The sequence below is a fragment of the Chanodichthys erythropterus genome, chromosome 24, assembly GCF_024489055.1.
Source record: "Chanodichthys erythropterus isolate Z2021 chromosome 24, ASM2448905v1, whole genome shotgun sequence".
Lineage (NCBI taxonomy): Eukaryota > Metazoa > Chordata > Actinopteri > Cypriniformes > Xenocyprididae > Chanodichthys > Chanodichthys erythropterus.
This window is the reverse complement of record NC_090244.1, coordinates 14,119,920-14,138,423: the sequence shown is the minus strand read 5'-3', so window position 1 is coordinate 14,138,423 and position 18,504 is coordinate 14,119,920. Positions and strand designations below refer to the sequence as shown.

Below are 18,504 nucleotides of genomic sequence, written 5' to 3'. Positions count from 1 at the left end.
TTTTTGAAGCTTTGATTGTGTTTATAGTGTGCAGTATAACATGTGTTCATGTTTCGCGTGTAAAAAAAACACAGTATTTTTCACATAATTTAATTATCTGTATACCGCTGTTTCCACTGTCATAAAAACGGGCTGATGACTTCCTTGTTCTATGAAGTCCCTTCTTCAGAAATACGTAACGAGTTCTGATTGTGACAGCGGTTCCTGTGTTGTGATTCAACAGCAGCTTAGCGCTCCCAGAGCCATAGAGAGCGCTCCTTGCCTGGAAAGGTCACGCCTCTTACCATAACGTGTGCTGCACATAGTTTTACATGTGGATTATTGTGGTGTTGTGCCGAATGAACACAAAAGACAATAATTCCCGAGAGACTGAAATCTTTAATCTCCACAAGCAGCGACAGAAAATGTACAACGTTAGCACTCACTCAGAAGAGTACCTCATATGGAAAACAGCCATATACATAAACATAGTCCCCTCTTGTGGCCATTATGTGCACTGCAGTCCAACATTAACTACTGCAGTAAGGATACCACATAATTTTTGTGAACCGAGTTAAACATAAATTGTATCCATTGATCTCTAAGTACAGCGTCCCTGGGAAGGCCAAACAAAGGTGATTTGACTGCGGGATGAAAATAACACCGTTTTGACGACATGAAGACAAACACACTCTACAAACGCAACTCTTGTGTATTCCTGTGGGCGGAGGTTAGTCAAAAAACTGTTTTAGTGACGTCATTAAAGAAGGAAGTAGAGGGATGTAGTCCAAACTGGCCGTTCGATGTAGGCAACTTCTGTTAAATAAAATATCTCGCTTGGCATTGAATTTTGAGCTTTAAAATTTTACAGATTTTATTTATACTCTAACAACACTAACTAACTAAAGTTTGAAAAATGGGATCATGAAGAACGGGACCTTTAATTTAATTTGAATCAAATTAATGATCTTACAAGATATAAGACACTTCCTGTTTCCTTTTTTGTCCTTAATTTAATCTCTCGCCATGGCAACACTTTTCGAGATACCCTATAATCGTTTGCATCTTCAGTGTCTTTGTTTCATGTTGACCGAGTTTGGTGGCGATGGCGTGAATCTCCTACAAGGAGTACTTAAAAATTCAGAGCCTAATTATTAAAAAAAATCCACATTCAAACCAAAATATCTGACTTCCTGTTGGTTGACCTCCTACAACGAACACTGAAGTTTAATCAAAATCAGTTAATGTATGCAGAAGTTACAACACGCTTCCTGGTCAAACCATTCAAGATATTAAAAATCTACTCGCAATTTAGCATCCTCAATGTACTGACTTTATGCTGCCCGAGTTTCGTGGTGATAGGATGATTCCCCCTAGGAAGCGTATATCAAATTGCAGAGCATGCGTTTTTCAAATAACCTTATATAGCCAATTTCCTGTTGAGCTGGCGTATAACTTAGAGTGCGAAAGTTGTTCGGCCCGATGAGATCTATAACTGTATGAAGTTTGGTTTCTGTAGGTGAAAAGGAGTGCACAGCCCCTCAAAAAAGGGTGTAGTTCGAAAAAAAAAAAAAAAAAATTAACAAAAGAAAACAATTGGGCTTTCGCCCTTTCAGGGCTTTGGCCCTACATATTAAGAATTCAAATATTACATATTTTTAATAGGTTAATCTTGAATTTTCATTCAAATTATTATGTTGATATTATAATTTGTAAAGGAAAAACTTTAAAGCATTAAAGCATTTTCACTTAGAAACATGAACTCCACTGTGTGCGTTTATATATTATTGTGTTTGAAATGAATAAAGCACTTAACTTGTTCAATATAACAAACACACATTGTAAGAGGTCAGAACGAGTTGTAAGTGCAAATTTTGGGGCAGAGGGCAGGAAACAGAAACTGATGCAATGGCCTCATAGAGGAAGCTGTGGCTTTTTTCTGTGTTTGTCTTGGTTTTTAGAAGGGGTGTGGTGATGTGAGGTGTAAGATCATAAATTCTTCATTCTCTGCTTCTCTTTTAGGGGTTTATTAGAGATTTGTACTGACTTGTCTTCACTAAGTCTGCTTGAATTCCTTGCTTCACTCACTTTGTTGAGTAAATGTGGACATGAAGCACAGAAAGCATGGCCACTGCTTCAATGTCATGACTAACCATATTGCCACTAGTGATAGTGTCTTAGCTGTCTGAATATAACCAGAAACTGTGTGTGTGTGTTTCCTGTCTTATCTTTGGTGTAATCATTACTCACTCACTCACTCACTCAATAATACACAGCCATTCCTTTATTTAGCTCCATTTCATCGACCAGATTACAAAAGTGTCTTTCAGTACATTGCAGACAGATCTTCAAGCAATAAGCTGCCACCGCTATAAATCCTCACTTAGACAAAAGCAATTTATTTAAGAAAACGTATTGACTAAATTGCACTGTAATCTGTAAAAATGAAGATATTAACAGCTGCATTGTTCTCATCCATTAGACTCCAGTGTTACACAAGGTTGTGAGAACCAAAGCAGCAAGCTTGTCTGAGCATTTAGTGTCAACTAGAAGGTCAAAACTATCCTCGGTACAGGTCTACAAAGCAAGAACGTGTTTTGCAAAGAGATATAAATGCATAAGCTTTGTTTTTTGATGGTTTTCTAAACGCATTTTACCTGCTTATTCCATTTTATGAGGTAATAAAAAATAGGTTGTACTAACTGTACCACTGCTAGCTGCATATGACAAAAGTAGTAATGTTATGAAGGGTGAGCTTGTTTACATGTGAGTGTTTGTAACATTTAGGTGTGCCTCCCCTGTCAGGATATGACTCATGAGGTTGTGCTGAAGAGAAAACTCCAGAAAAAGTTAATGATTACCATGGTTTGGTCATCTTGACCTATACAGTAATATCTGATAAGATTTGATGTAAATGCAACTGTTCTGTCCATCTGCTCCATTCAAACATTAAAGTTTGTTCCAATAATATTCTACATTTTTGAGATGTACTACATAATTTTGGAGATTAAATGTAAAAGTATTAAACATAAAATATATTAACTTTAATGTAGGTGCGATTAATTGATTAACAGGAAAATTGTGGAATTAATTTTACTGACTACCAATAATTTTGCATATTTGCCCCAATAGATAGAAGACTCATTGATTTGGTCTTGTTTTTTTTATTTCTCTGATTTCAGGCATACCAGCTGAGGCATATTGATTACATTTACCAGTCAATACAGCTTATGTTGCTTTACTAAGTAACATATAAAACAGCTATATTACTCTCATTTGTCAAACTCCAGCATTAGTATTGCAAAATATTGTGGGAATCACAGCAGCAGGCTTCCCTTCCCGTTTCCACCTCAAATACAAGGTCACAGCCACTGAGGCAGTACATAAAGGATGACTCTCGCTAGTTCTATGAAAGCATATGGGCAGAAATATTCCATTTGTATAGGCTATTCAATGTAATATGTAAAATGGCAATGTATTTCTGTATTTGAATGTACATTTTCCATATATGTGCAATGTTTGGAGAAAAATAGTAATTCAAATGTAATAATATAATTAACATTTGCTATTTCCTACACTAGTTTAAACATCATTTAAACATATTTTAACATTTTATAAGTTGCAAAATTAAAATGTATTACAGAAAAACGGTAATGCTGAAAAAAATAATTGGTTTGAGTAGGACAAACTTAAATTAAGCAAATTAGTTCAGTCATATCAAATTTTATGAGTTTTAACAAAGTCCCTTTAAGACGAGTCATTTCACTCGGTGGCCATCTTTGAAACGCCTCTCGGGCATCCTGGGCATCATGCAGCTCCTATCTCTTTGAATGGGGAAACATCAGATTCTCCAAAACTGTTCGCCAACCTTACGATTAAATTTCATATTTGAAATCACCAATGAAATCTAACAACAACCAACTCATAAATTTAGTTTTCTAAACGCTCGAATCATGACAAAAAAACTCTATTTTTTCAGGCTGGATCAAGCTAATGCGCATGCGCAGACCTAAATGCGCGTCTCTACGGAGGCGCGCGTCTGACTGTTTCTATAGAAACCGGTGATTCTAACGGCCGCTGAAGTGACGCGAACACTTTACCAGTCGGCGATTGGCTCTTGGCTTTAGAAGGCGGGACTTCATATTGCGCGTTACACTTTCTTCCATTTGAAACAATACTAGTGACACGTCTTGTGTTATTCTATAGTCTTTGGTATTAAGCACTTTTTCTTTCATATTGCTGTAGTCATTCAGCAAGTTCGATATCATGCTGTTGTTAACATGTTAGCATTTTCTGAATCAGCTTGTTATAGCTACACTCAAAAAAAATCAGTGCCCAAGGAAGTCGACCGGAAGTTGAAGTCGGCCGGGTGCCGCCATCTTGTAGCAGAACTTCACTTGCGTTAGCATCCCCATTGACTCCCATTCATTTTGGCGTCACTTTGACAGTGAATAACCTATACGTCTGAGGCGTTTAAAGACTCCATTTGTCCATTATTTATTTCCAAAGATACACGACAATGTATAAAGGGCTCCATTACCTTCTATGTTACATTATGGCCCCGTAGAAACAGTTTTTGTAAAAATAAGCTAACGATTGCGTCATAACCACTCGACTCTCTGTCGCACAGAAGAGAAGTTACCGTACAGACAAGAAGAGAAGCTCGCAGGCAATCAGGGAGACGTCAAGAGAGAAGCCTACTGTCGTTACATTTTAAAATACTATACAAACTAATTAATCAGAATACTTACTCCTTCTCACTCACGCCAAAGAACTCCCCGCTCAAGCTCGCCATCTCTGCAAGATTAACGATGGAAGTTTGCACGCACAGCTACTAGAAGATTTACATCTGTCAGACAGGTTGCAGACGTCATCAAGCTTAGTTTGAGTCTGCGCGTCAGAAAAGGAAGTGCTAAAAATCGCTAAAAATGGGCTTCACTTGTCTCAATTGAGTTCCAATGGGGTCGCTGTGTCCATTTCTTTTACTCTCTATGAAAAAAATAACTCTTTGAACAAACATAAAAAAATTATGGATTTCCACATGATTAAGTTGCTTTATTTCAGCATTATGCAATTATGTTATTCCAATTTAATGTACTTACGTTGTGTCAACTTAATTTATTAAGGTTGATTCAGCTTATTTACTATGGTTGGGCACAGCTTAATTTAATAGTGTCAGCCCAACAAATTTGCAATGTTTTGGAAAATAAATAAAAAGCAAACAAATAAATAAAAAATAAATTGTTTTCATATACATTGATTTTTAAAATGAATTCTTCTTGTTTAATTTTGTGATTTATATAACTTTTGTGATGTTCTGTGTTAGAAATCTAAATGTGATACTGGATTCATCCTAAACCGCCTTAACCAAAAACATTGTAAAGCCTAAATTGATTAGAAGTCCATTGATGGCAATGGTTTTACAATCAACATAGGCTTACAATGCTTTTGGGAAATGCAACCCAGAGCACTTATATATGACATTATTAATTTTGGCAAGAAGGCCATCACACAAGGCCATTAGAAAAAAAACTTGCTTTCTAGTTTCTTAATCGTGAGCACGGTGGTATGTGTGTTGAAGTGCTGAACAGCCGCGTCGAGTGAGCAGTGCTTTACAACAGGTTCCTTTATTCACAGAAATAATCTTAGACAAGCTGTCCAAGATTATTGCTTGCTCTGTCAGTATGTTTTTCTGTTTGTTTTACTATTCTGATAACTCTGGTGATGTCTAAACCCATCTTTCACATCTTAGAAAGCACTCTTGTCTGATGTGAACAGGTGTTGGTGGATGGAGTGGAGGATATTTTCTTGGCACACACTAATAACGCATATGTCACAAAGCTCAAATAATCTCAAACTGGTTTCTTGAACATGGACAATAAGTTTACTAAATTGAAATGACCTCCAGTGTCACCAGTTCTCAATCTGAATGTTGGTAACCAAACAATTGATGGGCCATTGACTTCCATGGTATTTTTTCCCAATATCCAATCCACTCCAATTTGGTTACCCATATTCTTCAAAATACCTTCTTTTGTGTTCAGCAGAAATAAAAAATGTAAAAAATTTTTGAGGGTGAATAAATTGACAAATTTTCATTTTTGGGTGAACTATACCTTTAAGATTCTCAGGAGGAAGCTGTGGTTGAGTGTTAAGGAGGAGGTTCAACATGGTCAAAGTATATAAAGTGTGATTTTAATGTAGATAGCACTACTTTATGTAAGATGATGAAGAGATTATTATTTTTAGCTGCTCTGTTTGTGGCTGTTTTTGCCAAAAAGTCTTTCAAGAGGTGAGTCACATTGGGGTTTAAATGGATTTTTGTTTGTTCAAAACTGATCATTTACTCACATCATGACATTCCAAATCTGTATCATCATTCTTCTGTAGAATACAAATGTTTTTTTTTTTGTAATATTTTATAACATATGCAAATATATATATCTTCATATAATGAAATTATGTTAAAATAATGCCACATCATGTCTAACAACATAATTAAACATATGGTGTTGATGATATCAGAGACCAGGTTCTTCGGATCACTGCACGAGATGAGGCGCAAATCTCTCTCCTGAAGGAACTTTCTGAACAGGGACATGGGGTAAGTCTCAGATCAAGACCAGAGATCTATATTTTTTATATTTCTCATATGCATTTGGTATTTAAACTAGAAAAAACTGTGAACATCAGGTTTTCTTTTCCTTCCTTTTGTGTTCAGCTTGACTTCTGGATGGAGCCCGTTCATGAGTCCCTGCCTGTGGATGTTCGTGTCCCTTTTCACAGCCTCCAGGCTGTCAGGGCGTTCCTGGCATACAATCAGATCCAGTATAATGTCATGATTATGGATGTCCAGGTGGGAATATTACTGGAGAAAAAACACCTTCACATGTTCTCTTATGTTTGTTAATGGTCATATGACATGCAGGTAAACAAATATTTTAACTTACAGTTTTTATAATGAAATTTCTTTTTGAGTTCCCTCACAAACCCCAGATTGGGAAACACTGGGTTACGCCACAATGAATCTTTTGTCATATTTAATATTTCATTTCATATAATATTAAATTATTATTTATTGAGGGTAATCACAAAATGCAAACCTGAAGTTTTGTTTCTTGTTGACATGATTCTTCTTGCACTATAAGGATTTGCTGGATAACGAAGAACGTGAGATGGTGAAATATCGAGCCTTTCCGAGAAGTACCGATGACTTTGTCTACACCACCTACCATGACCTGAAAACTGTGTGTATCAATATGATTTTCATAAAATCCTTAACCATTGTATCTTTTAAACAATTTTAGACACAAAATCTACAATCAATTGATCTTCACTATGCTATTTGCAGATTTACAATTTCATAGACATGCTTGTGGCAGAAAACAGTAACCTGGTCAGCAAAATTGTGATTGGTCAGAGCTATGAGAGACGCCCCTTGAACGTCCTTAAGGTAGGCCATAATAAATAATTATATAATATAAAGCAAACACAAATCACGCATATATGGGAAATGGAAAAGTGAAAGTTAATAAAACCGGAACAGAACAGGAGAATGAATCAATGGAAAAGAGTAATTTACCCATCTGAAAGAACCATCAGTTTCTTACATCAAAGCACCTTTGTTAACAAAGGTGTTCACAGCTTATACTAAACCCCTGTTTAGGTAGTTAATTGTACAATACTTGCAATCCCCTTGGCCATTGAAACAATGACCGGATGCAGTCTCAGGATAAAGTCTTAATGGTTCCTTGAGTCGATAGTGTTGAAGTTGCAATCAATTTCTTCCGTGTTAAATGAAGAAATTATGATTAACTCGCGTAATAATATCATAATAATATTGCATAATATCAGGCTTCTGGATAAGTTGTGGTTAAGATCTGGCTGACATCTGGGGATTACAGTGCTGTTGTGGGCCAGTAATGGTTAATTTCTGGGTTCTGGGTGAGTTTTGGTCTGCTTCTGGCCTTGATTTGGTTGACTTTCGGCAAACAGCACTTGAGCCAACCTTGGGCCGTACTTCTATGCAGTATGTGGGCCAAAATCTCTGCCGAAACTCAGCCAGACCTGGCCCAAAACCAATTTGCTATCTGGGTTAGTTTGAAATTTTATTTAGCATTTTTAATAATTTCATACTTTCCTCATTACTAATTTTGTTATCTATATTATATGATCAATTGTCAATTATATTATATGGCAAATTTGAATGAGCAAACACGTTCATGCCATGTTGTAATTACCGTAATTTCGAGATGACAACATGTGACTTCTCTGAGTGGTTTACGTCGTCGGACTGGGAATTATGCTTTTCTTTGGCAACACTGTCAATGCCTAAATTAGGGGTGTCCAAACTTGGCCCTGGAGGGCAACTGTCCTGCTGAGATTAGCCCCAACTTGCCACAACACACCTGCCTGGAAGTTTTTTAGTATACCTACCTACAGTAGTAAGACTTTGATTAACTGGTTCAGGTGTGTTTAATTGGGGTTGGAGCTTAACTCTGCAGGACAGTGACCCTCCAGGAGCAGGAATGGACACCTCTGTCCTAAATGAATGTGCAACAGTCAGGTGTTACAGTGGTCACATGGTACAAGTAGGAGGTCTCACAAAATTCCCAGTTTACAAGTTATGGTGTGAATGCATATACAGCCCCGCCCACAACTCACGCCATTGGCCAAGACAGTGTTGTGTAGAATTAAACGTAAAACAAAATTTTCATAGCACTCTTAAAGTACATTGTTTACAGTTTTGAGAAAATTTAACTTATGAATGACTCTTTAAGCAGTATTTTAACATCAAAACATTTACATCATTCAGCTTCAAAATAGATGTTGAATCTCATACTTTCCCAATGTGTATTTAAATGCAGTATGTGTAAGACAATTACACTTTTTTTTCATTTTGATTATGTCTTTTCAATCAGTTTAGCACTGGAGCGAACCGTCCAGGTATCTGGATCGACACTGGCATCCATTCCAGAGAATGGGTCACCCAGGCTAGCGGAATCTGGTTTGCTAAGAAGGTAAAGCTATTTATTCTTGAGTTAGCAAATAAAAACATGCTTTTAAAAAAGATTTATTGGTATAAATGGGATTGACATACCATGTGTTTTTTCTTGAGCAGATTGTGACCGACTACAGACGTGATCCCGTCCTCACAGACATCCTTAACAACTATGATATCTTCTTGGAGATCGTCACCAACCCTGATGGTTTCGCCTATACCCATAGTAGTGTGAGTTTTAGAGTCTGATGCCTGAAAGACTTCACATGCTCATTCAATTCAGAACAACTATATTTTGGGAATAAATCCCAACTGACTGCTTTTCAATGGTGAATCTGTTTGGTTAAGGACCGCATGTGGCGTAAAACCAGAAAGCCGAACCCTGGCTCCAGCTGTGTTGGAGTTGATCCCAACAGAAACTGGGAAACTGGCTTTGGAGGTGAGATGCTTTTATGATTGCTGTTGTACTTTATGGCCCAAGTCTTGGGGTAAGACACAGGCAGGCAGTCCAAAACAAACACCAGACAGGACTCTCAGACAAATAGGGTAATCCAGGAAACAATGGGTCAAAACCAGGAAAGTGCTCAAAAATGCAGTACAAACATAGACTTAGCAATGAATGACAGAATTGACCAGGCTTATATAGGGTGAAATAACAAGGTAAATGAGACACACCTGAAAGCAATGAGTGCTGAGGAGTCCAGGCAATGGATTACGGGGAAGTCCATGGCTGCTTTCTACTCCACTTTTAGACATGCACTTGCAAACTTCCCTAAGCACTTCCCCTCGGGGGAATCCCTGCAGCCATTTTGATGTGCGTTCCACTTCATGAAGTGGATTAGGGAAGTTTATATGAACAGACCCTAGCTCCCTTGGTCAAAATCGAGTAAATTTGCAACTACAGTACTATTAGTTTTACGATCTTTTTATGAACTTTTTGAAGCGTTAAAGTATCAGTTGCCAAAGCAGTCTATGGAAGGAAATCAGCATTCTGTCATCAAAAATATCTTCATTTGTGTTACGGCTTTGGAACACCATGAGGGTGAGTAATTAATGACTAAGTAATTAAATAATATGTAATTCTCTGTGTTTCATCAATAGGTCCTGGATCCAGCAATAACCCATGCTCTGAGACCTTTCATGGACCCAGAGCTCATTCTGAGCCAGAGGTCAAGGCCATTGTGGACTTTGTGAAATCTCACGGCAACCTCAAGGCCTTTGTGTCCATCCACAGCTATTCCCAGATGCTCCTGTATCCATACGGATACACAAGCACTCCTGCCAAGGACCAGAATGAACTGGTATGCATGTGGAAACATGCTATTCTAGATCTATTTAACAACATTTAAAATGAAATCTGTATTGTCTCTTCAGCACGAGCTCGCCAGGAAGGCCATCTCTGAGCTGCAGTCTTTGTATAACACTCGCTACAGATATGGAAGCATCATTAACACCATCTGTGAGTTTATAAGATTATCTTAATATTAGATTTGCATCACGGTTACCCTGCTAACAATCTCTCCGTTTTGTTCTCAGACCAAGCCAGTGGAGGCACTATTGACTGGACCTACAATCAGGGCATCAAGTACTCCTACACCTTTGAGCTGAGAGACACTGGTCGCTATGGTTTCATCCTGCCAGCCAATCAGATCGTCCCCACTGCTCAGGAGACATGGCTGGCCCTGATGGCCATCATGGAGCACGCCAAGAATAATCCATATTAAACAATATTTCTTCTATGTGTCGAAGTGAATAAAAGAGTGTTAATAAAAACAATGCCCTGAAAAGGGATATATCCATAACATATCAGTCATCAGCCATTATTAGAGTTTTTTTTTTTTTTTTTAATTGATCAGTATTGGTTGATATTAGATGTTTAATTGTTCATGCTCATTTCCTCTATTTTTACATTTAGATTAACTTTGCCATTATGTAACACTCCCTTAAAGTTCATCTTTAAAACGCTACCGGTTACCACATTCAGCATTTTTTTCTTACTGTACATAATAATGTTGTGATGCCTAAATTTTCTTTTTTAATTAATTTATTTGAGTTTTTAGTGTTTTATTTTTAATTTATTCATACAAAAGAGTATATATAATTTTAATATAGAGCATTTATTGGTTATTGACCATAATATGGAAATTATGGGATCCAATTCTCACTATTAACTATGACTTTTGCCATATTAAACTCCTAATTACTGCTTATTAATAGTTAGTAAGGTTGTTAAGTTTAGGTATGGGTAGGATTAGGGGATGTAGAATATGATAAAGAATAAGGCATTAATATGTGCTTTATAAGTACTAATAATCAGTCACTATGCATGCTAATAAGCAACCAGTAAATATTGTGAATTGGACCCTAAAGTGCCATTTTAATTAATCTTTTGTAGTAAAAGAACTCAAAACTTCCTTCACAGTCCAAAAAGAGCATGCCATTATAAGAATGCCATACATTTATTAAACTAAAAGTCAAAAATAATTCGCTTTGAATCCATGCAACATTGTGAAATCATCCAGACACATCAACACATGACACCCACATTTACATGTGATGCCTGTTGGGTGATGAGAAACCATTAATCAGAATAATGATGTAATGAATAGGAAACAGGACAGATGTTTTTATTCCTAAACACTAGAAAAACTAGTGATATAAGAATAAAATGAGCCTTGAGCTGTTCCTGCTGATCTTTACATTCCTCCAAAGGATCAGAAAGTTTAAAACAGGAGACTAAAGTTTATTTTTATTTTCAGGTAAGTTACTTTTTTGACACGCCTAGACTTTTGCTCTTATCAGTCAGCTTATTCAGTGTTCACTCTTTCAATGGCCTCACCACAAGCCCCCCCCCCCCCCCCCCCCCACCCAAAAAAAAACAAAAAACAACAACAACAACAACAAAAAACATAAAAAAAACAACACTGGTTTGTTTATAATTTCAAACCCATTGTGACTGATGCTTCCAAAATGATCAAAAGTCACTCACATAATTTCTATACAAAAACACTTTCTTGTCAATTTTTGCTATATTTAGAAACGGGCGAGGAAACAGATGCAATGTTCTCATCCCTTAAATTCCATCAGTGTTTTATAAGGTTGTGAGAACCAAAGCAGCAGGTTTGTCTGAGCTCTGACCCCCTCGACTCCAGTCATCATCACCATGATAGGCCTATATAAAGGAGGCGCTTACTATGAGAAACTTTACTTCAAGCAGCAAGATGAAGGGGTTACTGGTTCTGTCTGCTCTTTTTGTGGCTGTATTTGGCAAAGTCACTTTTGAAGGGTGAGTTCACAAATCTTGTCTCCAAATAGCCTCTCTCTTACTTTATGCTTTCAAATTACTGGTTAATAAATAAACATTTGTTAGCATTTTGTTCTGATATACTGACAATGGAAATAAAGAAAAACAAACTGTGACTTCCATGTGCCAGTTTTTGTTTTAAAATATGCAAAATGGGCCTATAATCATTCTGAATATTGATTCTATTGATCACAACATGAGGAATGTTCCTGGGTAACATTGTTAGAAATTGTATTAATGTTTCTACAGAGACCAGGTTCTTCGGATCACTGCAAAAGATGGAGAGCAGATCTCTCTCCTGAAGCAACTCAATGAACCGATGCTCGGGGTAAGTGTTTGGAAAGCCCACATCTGATTGTTTCAGATTTGTTGGGATAAAGGTTATCCTATTGTTTACTATATTTATTTGCTTTGTCAGTGTCATTGTGGGTTTTGGTTCTTTTATTTTTGTAGGCTGTAAGGACATTATAAATTATATAATATATAAAGTATAAATATATATATATATATATATTATATATATATATTATATATATATATATTATATATATATATATATATATAAAATACAGTCAATTAAATTAATCGCATCTAACATAAATGTTTGTATTAGGACTGTAAAAATTAACGTTTTAATGCAATTAATGCATTATCTGTTTTTTTCCATCATCCTTTGGCTAGCGTTACAATATTATGCAATATGCAGTATTAGTCTTAATACAGCTTAGTCTTGGCGAGTATTCACAAAAACACAGTCAGTTATGTTTTAAGTCCTCGTAAACAGTTGAGAAAGAAAATGCAGTATAATGGGTCTGTTTGTCAGGTCTTAAAGTGACAGCAGCCTAATATACCTGCTGCCAAATTGAAATAATATTAAAAATATCTATATGGCAGTTTTTCCCTATGGTATCGATGTCAAAATTGCGGCCAGTGGAAATGCCGAGTGGCTAGTAACTTTGAAAAACCACTAGCCACTGTGGCTGGTGAGCAAAAAAGTTAATGTCAAGCCTTGCTGAAATCCAATATAAATATCATTGCTTACAATTTCTGAAAACATTCAGTGATTGGCCTGTATCGAACTCATCTGATGTGCTCACATTGAATTCCTAATAATGGACGAGTTGACGTCACAGTAATGTCTTGAGAATATGAAAGCAGATCTCAAATGAGAAAAACAGCCAGAAAACAAAGTGGACCGTCTGTCAAATTTATTTTAACAGGCCTAATTAAAGATGCTACGGTTTAGGGCCAAGCAATAATAAAAAAATAAAACCATCTCGAGATTAAAGTTGTTACATTTCGAGAAAAAACTCTAAATTGAGAAAAAAGTCGAGATAAAATGTTGAGAATAAACATTAAATTACGAGAAAAAAGTCGTTAAATTACAAATTTGTTCTCATAATTTAACGAATTTTTTCTCATAATTTAATGTTTATTCTCAACATTTTATCTCGACTTTTTTTCTCGAAATTTAACAACTTTTTTTCTCATAATTTAATGAATTTGTTCTCATAATCTAACGACTTTTTTCTCGTAATTTAATGAGTTTATTCTCAACATTTTATTTCAACTTTTTTCTCGACATTTAACAAGTTTTTTCTTGAAATTTAACAACTTTAATCTCGAGATGGTTTTATTTTTTTTATTATTGCTTGGCCCTAATCCTCTTCTGTAAGATGCAGATGATGGTGAAGGACAAAGGCAATTACCACCTCTTATTAGTAGGTTGTATGCAAGCAGATATAATAGGCTATAATTAGTTAAATAATTAACTCCTTTTCAACTTTATAGCATAGCTGAGCTTCCAGTAGTTAGTTAGCAATATCACACGAGTAGCTGTGCGATATGGCTGTATGCCGTGATTACCTAAGATACTCGGCCTGCTGCCATGCTGATTTACAGTCATATCGCATGGCTATATATGGGGTAAGGCATTACCAGTAATGTGTAATCAGATAACTTTTTTTCAAGTAACTAGTAAAGTAGTGCATTACTTTTTAATTTACAAAAAATATCTGAGTTAAAAGGCTTGTTTGTTTGTTTGAATTGCGCCCTCTACTGTACAGGCGTGAATTTGCATTTCCTTCAGCCTGAGGATTATTAATTTCACTTTTGGTGTGAAAGGGCCTTTACATTTGCCAGAAATAGAACTTTTTTTGTTATAAATACAAACAAACAATCAGACCAGGCTAGATAAGGAAAAGTAACGCAAAAGTAATCTAACATTACTTTCCATAAAAAGTAACTAAGTAATGCAATTAGTTACTTTTTTAGGGATTAATGCAATATTTTAATGCATTACTTTTAAAAGTAACTTTCCCAACACTGTTTATGTATTACTATTATATATAGGTTAATATTATACTCATATTATAATGTAATATAAAGAATTACCCTATATTTTCCTCTGTGTTCAGCTGGACTTCTGGATGGAGCCCGTTCATGAGTCCCTGCCTGTGGATGTTCGTGTCCCCTTTCACAGCCTCCAGGCTGTCAGGGCGTTTCTGGCGTACAATCAGATCAAGTATAATGTCATGATTGAGAATGTTCAGGTGGGACTATTTAAAAAAATTTGAGAAACAAACAAACAAACAAAAAATAATGAAAATTCTGGTCATATTTACTTCCATAAAACAGTAAATAATTATTTAATCCTTATTTGATGGCTTTTTCTAACATAAGGATGTGCTGGATGATGAGGAACGTGAGATGGTGAAATATCGCACCTTTCCGAGAAGTACCGATGATTTTGTCTACACCACCTACCATGACCTGAACTCTGTGAGTGGTGTAACAAGTCATTGAACTTTTAACATCATTTTCAAAGAAATTATATGATGTTTTATTGTACTTTAAAAGGTGCCATTGAACGTTTTTTTTTATTTTTTTTTACAAGATGTAATATAAGTCTAAGGTGTACCCTGAATGTGTCTGTGAAGTTTCAGCTCAAAATAACCCATAGATTTTTTTTTATTCATTTTTTTAACTGCCTTTTTTGGGACATAATTAGAAATGCGCCGATTCATGTTGCGGCCCCTTTAAATGCTCCCGCTCTCCACCCCCGGAGCTCGCGCTTGCCTTAAACAGTGCATAAACAAAGTTCACACAGCTAATATAACCCTCAAAATGGATCTTTGTTCGTCATGCATACTGCATGCATGCATCGGATTATGTGAGTATAGTATTTACTTGGATGTTTACATTTGATTCTGAATGAATTTGAGGCTGTGATCCGTGGCTAACGGCTAATGCTACACTGTTGGAGAGATTTATAAAGAATGAAGTTGTGTTTATGAATTATACAGACTGCCAAGTATTTAATAATGAAAATAGCGACGGCTCTCTTGTCTCCATGAATACAGTAAGAAACAATGGTAACTTTAACCACATTTAACAGTACATTAGCAACATGCTAACGAAACATTTAGAAAGACAATTTACAAATATCACTAAAAATATCATGTCATCATAGATCATGTCAGTTATTATTGCTCAATCTGCCATTTTTCGCTATTGTTTTTGCTTGCTTACCTAGTCTGATGATTCAGCTGTGCACAGATCCAGACGTCCTGCCCTTGTGTAATGCCTTGAACATGGGCAGGCATATGCAAATATTGGGGGCGTACACCCCAACTATTACGTAACAGTCGGTGTTATGTTGAGATTCGCCTGTTCTTCGGAGGTCTTTTAAACAAATTAGATTTATATAAGAAGGAGGAAACAATGGAGTTTGAGACTCACTGTATGTCTTTTCCATGTACTGAACTCTTGTTATTCAACTATGCCAATATAAATTCAATTTTTAATTCTAGGGCACCTTTAAAATTGTTTGTATCAAATGTGTTGTGTATTTTTGCATATAAGCCAACAGAACCTAATTTTACATACAACCATGCATTTGATCTTCACCATGTTTGCAGATTTACTCTTTCATTGACATGCTTGTGGCAGAAAACCGTAATCTGGTCAGCAAAATTGTGATTGGTCAGAGCTATGAGAAACGCCCCTTGAATGTCCTGAAGGTAGGTCATGACTCAATAACAGTCATATGATATACTTTATGCTTATTTTACTATTAGAAAACGTTAATGTTAGTTATTACATATGGCAGGATTTAATAAAGATGGAAATTAATTACTAAACCCAATTTGCATTCCATTTATATGCCAGATTAGAGTGTCCCTAATCATAGTATGCTAATAATAGTGCTTTGGAAATATATATAGAGCTAATATTTTTAGCTAGATGCTAATAAGGTAGTATCAAGATGCAATTTTATTTCACTGCCATACTACTTGCAGTAAAAATCATGCTTTATAATTTTCACTCTGGAGTATAATGTATATTTTTATTAAAGAATTGGGATGCATGCAGCCTAAGTAATATGTCAGGATAAATTAATATTTCCATTTGTTCATTATGACTAATATCCTATTACTCAGTTCAGCACTGGAGCGAACCGTCCAGGACTTTGGATTGACACTGGAATCCACTCCAGAGAATGGGTCACCCAGGCCAGCGGAATCTGGTTTGCCAAGAAGGTCTTTTGAAATTCTGAAATACAATCTACTACAGCATAATTGAACCAAAGATTTATACCAGTGTATTTGTTGTTGAGTAGATCGTGACTGACTATGGACGTGACCCCGTCCTCACCGACATCCTTAACAACTATGATATCTTCTTGGAGATCGTCACCAACCCTGATGGTTATGTCTACACCCACAGCAGTGTGAGTTTGATGCCTGGAAGACATTACATGCACATTCAGTTTAACAGAACAATAATTTAATGAAATTTACCCTTTTTCTTGTGGAATCCAATTGTTTGGTTGGTTCTTTAAGAACCGCATGTGGCGTAAAACCAGAAAGCCGAACACGGGATCCAGCTGTGTTGGAGTTGATCCCAACAGAAACTGGGATGCTGGCTTTGGAGGTGAGATGCTTTTATGATTGCAATTGTACTTTAAGGCCCTACCTGCCTTTTTTGATTTGATTGGACATCCCAATTATTTTGACATTGATGAGTGCTGGTAGACCACTGAACTTGGTTACACTTTATTTCAAGTCTACTTATAGTTAGAAGAATGTCTAAAGTGGACTATAAAATAAGTAATTTTGCAACTACATGTCAACTAACTCTCAGAGTAGTAGACTGTTAGGTTTGGTTTAGTAGAATAAGTTGACATGTACTTGCAAAATTACTTATAGTCAGTAGAATGTCTGTTGGGGGACCATCAAAATTATGTGTTTGCAGATATCCAGCAAACAGTCTACTAATCCTCTAAATGACTGGTAGTTGACATGTAGTTGGCTGCAAAGTTACTTCTAGTTAGCAGAATGTATAAAGTGGACTACTGAAATAATGTGTTACCTCTAACTTATAAAGATTTAAATTATATGTAATACTTTCTTGTAATTCTCTGCTTTTCATCTATAGGTGGTGGATCCAGCAATAACCCATGCTCTGAGACCTATCGTGGACCCAGAGCTCATTCTGAGCCAGAGGTCAAGGCCATTGTGGACTTTGTGAAATCTCACGGCAACCTCAAGGCCTTTGTGTCCATCCACAGCTATTCCCAGATGCTCCTGTATCCATATGGATACACAAGCACTCCTGCCAAGGACAAGACAGAACTGGTATGCATGTGGAAACATACTATTCTAGATTTATTTAACAACATTTAAAATGAAATCTGTATTGTCTCTTCAGCACGAGCTCGCCAGGAAGGCCATCTCTGAGCTGCAGTCTTTGTATAACACTCACTACAGATATGGAAGCATCATTAACACCATCTGTGAGTTTATAAGATTATCTTAATATTAGATTTGCATCACGGTTACCCTGCTAACAATCTCTCCGTTTTGTTCTCAGACCAAGCCAGTGGAGGCACTATTGACTGGACCTACAATCAGGGCATCAAGTACTCCTACACCTTTGAGCTGAGAGACACTGGTCGCTATGGTTTCATCCTGCCAGCCAATCAGATCGTCCCCACTGCTCAGGAGACATGGCTGGCCCTGATGGCCATCATGGAGCACGCCAAGAATAATCCATATTAAACAATATTTCTTCTATTTGTTAAGTGAATAAAAGAGTGTTAATAAAAACAACAGAAAACAAAATTACCATCTTATGGATTTTGCTTTGATATACATTATCAAATATAAAGAATACATTGTTCACCCCTGAAAAGCTTCTGGAGACTGATATATCTGTA

The 18,504-nt window shown here is 36.3% G+C and overlaps 2 protein-coding genes across 2 annotated transcripts; both read left to right on the top strand.

Annotated features, from left to right (window-relative positions):
• Nucleotides 1-6,183: 6,183 nt before the first annotated feature.
• On the top strand, nt 6,184-10,775 carry LOC137014670 (carboxypeptidase A1-like). Its single transcript, XM_067379107.1, has 11 exons — nt 6,184-6,271; nt 6,505-6,583; nt 6,701-6,835; nt 7,128-7,226; nt 7,331-7,432; nt 8,901-8,999; nt 9,101-9,211; nt 9,329-9,419; nt 10,082-10,281; nt 10,355-10,439; nt 10,517-10,775. The coding sequence occupies exons 1-11, from the start codon at nt 6,204-6,206 to the stop codon at nt 10,702-10,704; spliced, it is 1,257 nt and encodes a 418-aa protein (XP_067235208.1). The 5' UTR covers nt 6,184-6,203; the 3' UTR covers nt 10,705-10,775.
• A 1,396-nt stretch (nt 10,776-12,171) lies between these two features.
• Nucleotides 12,172-18,409, top strand: LOC137014606 (carboxypeptidase A1-like). The gene is made up of 11 exons (XM_067378995.1): nt 12,172-12,266; nt 12,534-12,612; nt 14,702-14,836; nt 14,967-15,065; nt 16,205-16,306; nt 16,727-16,825; nt 16,906-17,016; nt 17,129-17,219; nt 17,724-17,923; nt 17,997-18,081; nt 18,159-18,409. The coding sequence occupies exons 1-11, from the start codon at nt 12,175-12,177 to the stop codon at nt 18,344-18,346; spliced, it is 1,281 nt and encodes a 426-aa protein (XP_067235096.1). The 5' UTR covers nt 12,172-12,174; the 3' UTR covers nt 18,347-18,409.
• The last annotated feature ends 95 nt before the right edge of the window (nt 18,410-18,504 follow it).

What these genes read in the sequence shown, in the direction of transcription:
- LOC137014606 (XM_067378995.1), top strand. Translation starts at nt 12,175, where the DNA reads ATGAGAAACTTTACTTCAAGCAGCAAGATGAAGGGGTTACTGGTTCTG. An exon ending in GCCCCTTGAATGTCCTGAAG is followed by an intron (nt 16,307 to 16,726) that starts GTAGGTCATGAC and finishes CCTATTACTCAG; the next exon opens with TTCAGCACTGGAGCGAACCG. An exon ending in CTGGGATGCTGGCTTTGGAG is followed by an intron (nt 17,220 to 17,723) that starts GTGAGATGCTTT and finishes TTTCATCTATAG; the next exon opens with GTGGTGGATCCAGCAATAAC.
- LOC137014670 (XM_067379107.1), top strand. Translation starts at nt 6,204, where the DNA reads ATGATGAAGAGATTATTATTTTTAGCTGCTCTGTTTGTGGCTGTTTTT. An exon ending in GCCAAAAAGTCTTTCAAGAG is followed by an intron (nt 6,272 to 6,504) that starts GTGAGTCACATT and finishes TGATGATATCAG; the next exon opens with AGACCAGGTTCTTCGGATCA. An exon ending in CCTACCATGACCTGAAAACT is followed by an intron (nt 7,227 to 7,330) that starts GTGTGTATCAAT and finishes TGCTATTTGCAG; the next exon opens with ATTTACAATTTCATAGACAT.